General features: G+C 38.8%; 1 protein-coding gene across 1 annotated transcript; it reads left to right on the top strand.

The window, feature by feature from the left end:
- Positions 1-41: 41 nt before the first annotated feature.
- LOC100640267 (mediator of RNA polymerase II transcription subunit 14-like) lies at positions 42-3,038 on the top strand (the record flags this gene model as incomplete). The annotated part of the gene is made up of 10 exons (XM_020006882.1): positions 42-136; positions 183-209; positions 258-363; positions 619-713; positions 1,039-1,250; positions 1,423-1,548; positions 1,603-1,754; positions 1,965-2,091; positions 2,381-2,593; positions 3,025-3,038. Coding segments are annotated over exons 1-10 (1,155 nt in total), but the record flags the coding sequence as incomplete, so codon positions are not given.
- Positions 3,039-3,041: the final 3 nt, after the last annotated feature.

The following is a 3,041-nucleotide window of genomic DNA, read 5'->3' as shown; positions in this document are numbered from 1 at the left end:
TCCGCCATTTTTTTCCGCGGTTAAGGGTTGGACAGTTCCTCATTAAATAAAAAATGGAGGAAAGGGTCCAACTCTCAACTCTATTGGACTATGTGCTACAGAAGTCATATGGGGACCTCACTCAACTGGCGGAACTGTAAGTGTATCACGTGATCCTCTTCCCTAACCCTCACCTTCTTTAGGCTACCAAGAAACAGTGATGAAGATAAGTATGTGGGCGTGGCGATGGGTGTGGTTTCTATAATCTTCTCATTTAGGAAGTTGCGTATAGTCCAGTACGCTAGGCACACGAGGCAGTTATTGATACAGTTACTGGCACTAGTGAAGTGGGCTCAGACCTCTAACCCCATTAGACACTGCACAGTACGTCCACCCCCATACTTCAATTAATATTCATACATCTACTTGTGTATTAATTATTAATTATTATCTAGTAATTAATGGATTGTGTGTTGTATTCAGTACATGTACAGTATAGCCTCTCTTAATGGACACTCTCTATAGCGTACACCTCCATTTAACGGACAGCACCTAGTGTACCAATTACATTCCTTACTGTATAAAATAACCTCCACATAAAGGACACTAATAATCATTAATAACTACTAATAACTGCAGGATATGTTTCGTGAGCTCAACCACCAGTCCTGGGTATACGTGGATACAGCTGATCAGTTAGCTCATCTATCAAGAACCACACTACAACAAGCAATGTAATAATGATATACAGTGTTGATATTGATTATGTGTAGTTGTGTACATGTATATATAATTGGTAGTTTTTGGTACATGTATATTTATTGTCCTATTTCAATACAACACACTTATTACATTCAATGTATTATGGAGGGGGAAATTTTGGCAACTTGTTAATTTTTGGTCATTGGCAGGTTTTAATATTATAGTGAATTTGTGTACGTTTACCATATAGCATGTACATAATGATTCAAAATAGTTTTATTTTGACAAATGACCATCAAACGTCTCCCTCCATTACATTACCAAGTTGTACCCATAATGTCCCTCTCTTTGTTCCAGGATGCCAATCCTCAGTTTAGCTCCAGCCATTGATGTACTAACCACTGGGTCTTACCCTCGGCTCCCCACCTGTATCAAGAACAGGATCATACCCCGCCCACCACTCACCCCAGAGGAGAGAGCAATGACCTTCATACTGATAGAGGGAGTCATCAGGTATAGACTAGCCAGGGAGCACTTACCATCAGCCATCATGAAAGTGAAGAGCATTGGTAAGGAATAACAGTGTCTATCAGTAATGTAATACCTGAATCCCTTGATATCTGCCCTCAGCTTCACCTCAAGCAGATATCTCAGTCCTCAAGTATTACATTACTAATACACACACACCTCTAGACAGGCTGGACTACGTGTAAATGTATTAATTATTGACCACACCCACAGGAAATGGGCGTGTCACCCTAACTGTTCCTTATGAGTTTGAAGTGACCCTGACACTAGTAGGGGACGACCTATCTCTTCCCTGGAGGGTCCTTGATTTAAAGATATTAGTCGGCCATGCCCTCTCCGGTATGTTGCCATGACAATGTACCTCATGCTCATTGTTGTCATGGTGACGATTAGGTTCCCCTGTCCTAGTGACAGAGCAGCAGCGGCTCTACCTCCTCCAGTTGGTTCAGTCCAGACTTTGTTCAGTTGATGGTAATCTCAATGACATGTTCAATACACTCCATCACTTCTGTCTCTCTCTGCAGCTGGACTGCCTCCACGCTGAGGTTAGTTGAGTATTTATTAATAGTAGTTATGTACAGGTATAGCAGCTAGGACTTAGTATAGCAATAAATTTTTTTGTATCAAAGAGAAGTTTTAATGAATAGCTAATGAATCAATTTTTAATACAAGTACATGTACATGGAGAGGGTTTTATGAAAGGGTGGGCCAGTGTGTCCGGTCCTTTGTATTATTATCCATTGTTGATTCATTAGGTGGAGAGACTGAGTGTTGCTGTGTGTGGAGTGTATATGAAGGTGGAGGATTATGTACCAGGTCACCTCATTAGACTGGTCTACTGGAGACACACTGGACCGGCTTATCTACTGAATAATACCAGCTGTAAGTACCATTAATAACTGATAATTGACTATTAATAACTGGTAGTTTATCATACTTACTGTATAGCTGGTAAAGTTTTGGAAAATGGGATTTTAGAAGTTGCTGTTTCTCAATTATGTCCATTCAAAATGGCTGGTTTATTTTGACAAAAATAATTGCTTTCAAAATCCTAAATTCACTAAAAATATTCTCTTCAAAATTACCAACTACATGTACATGTACATGTACATGTACAAAATGTATACAGTATATATTCTATTTATTAGTAGTAATATTTTCTCTCCTGTAGCTCCATGGCCTCGTATTACAATATACATCAACCCTCACTCTCAGACCAGGCAGTTAATAACTAGCCACACCCCTCCACTATCAATAGACCTATCACTGGTCCCTAATAAGCTATCATTCCAGGACGTACTGGTACAGTGTATCAAGTACAGGTCACTATCAATACTGGAGAGACTCAAGAAACTCTTTAATGACACACCATGGGAGAATAAAGGTACAGCATGTGTGCATGTACATGTTTTTAGTGCTAAGTGGACGATAATTTTTGCCTTAAAATGTGTTAGAGGCTTAGAATCACAAGTATCCTCACTAGCCTGACCTGTAATGTGTACATGTACATGTATACTGGTGTTGTTGTTGTTGTTGTTGTTGTTGTTGTTGTTTTGTTAATTATTGTTTATTGTTCTACATGTATCAGTGTGGTATGTTAATCAAGTTTCATAAATAATAATAATAACAATAATATACATGTAAATAAATAAATAAATAATAAGAAAACTAGTCTCATTAAATTTTAAGCCTCCTACAATCCAGTACATGTACAGTGTATGGTTGAAACCAGTGGAACTAGTTTATTGGTAAACTGCCTTGAGGACATAATGCACATGTTACTCATTACTCCTCCTCTCCCTCTCCCTCCATTAGCTGTCCTTCACTCCAGC

This window comes from Amphimedon queenslandica, unplaced genomic scaffold (genome assembly GCF_000090795.2).
Source record: "Amphimedon queenslandica unplaced genomic scaffold, v1.1 AMPQUscaffold_9008_Cont19053, whole genome shotgun sequence".
NCBI lineage: Eukaryota > Metazoa > Porifera > Demospongiae > Haplosclerida > Niphatidae > Amphimedon > Amphimedon queenslandica.
Note: the sequence above shows the minus strand (reverse complement) of the source record. Positions and strands in the feature narration are given on the sequence as shown.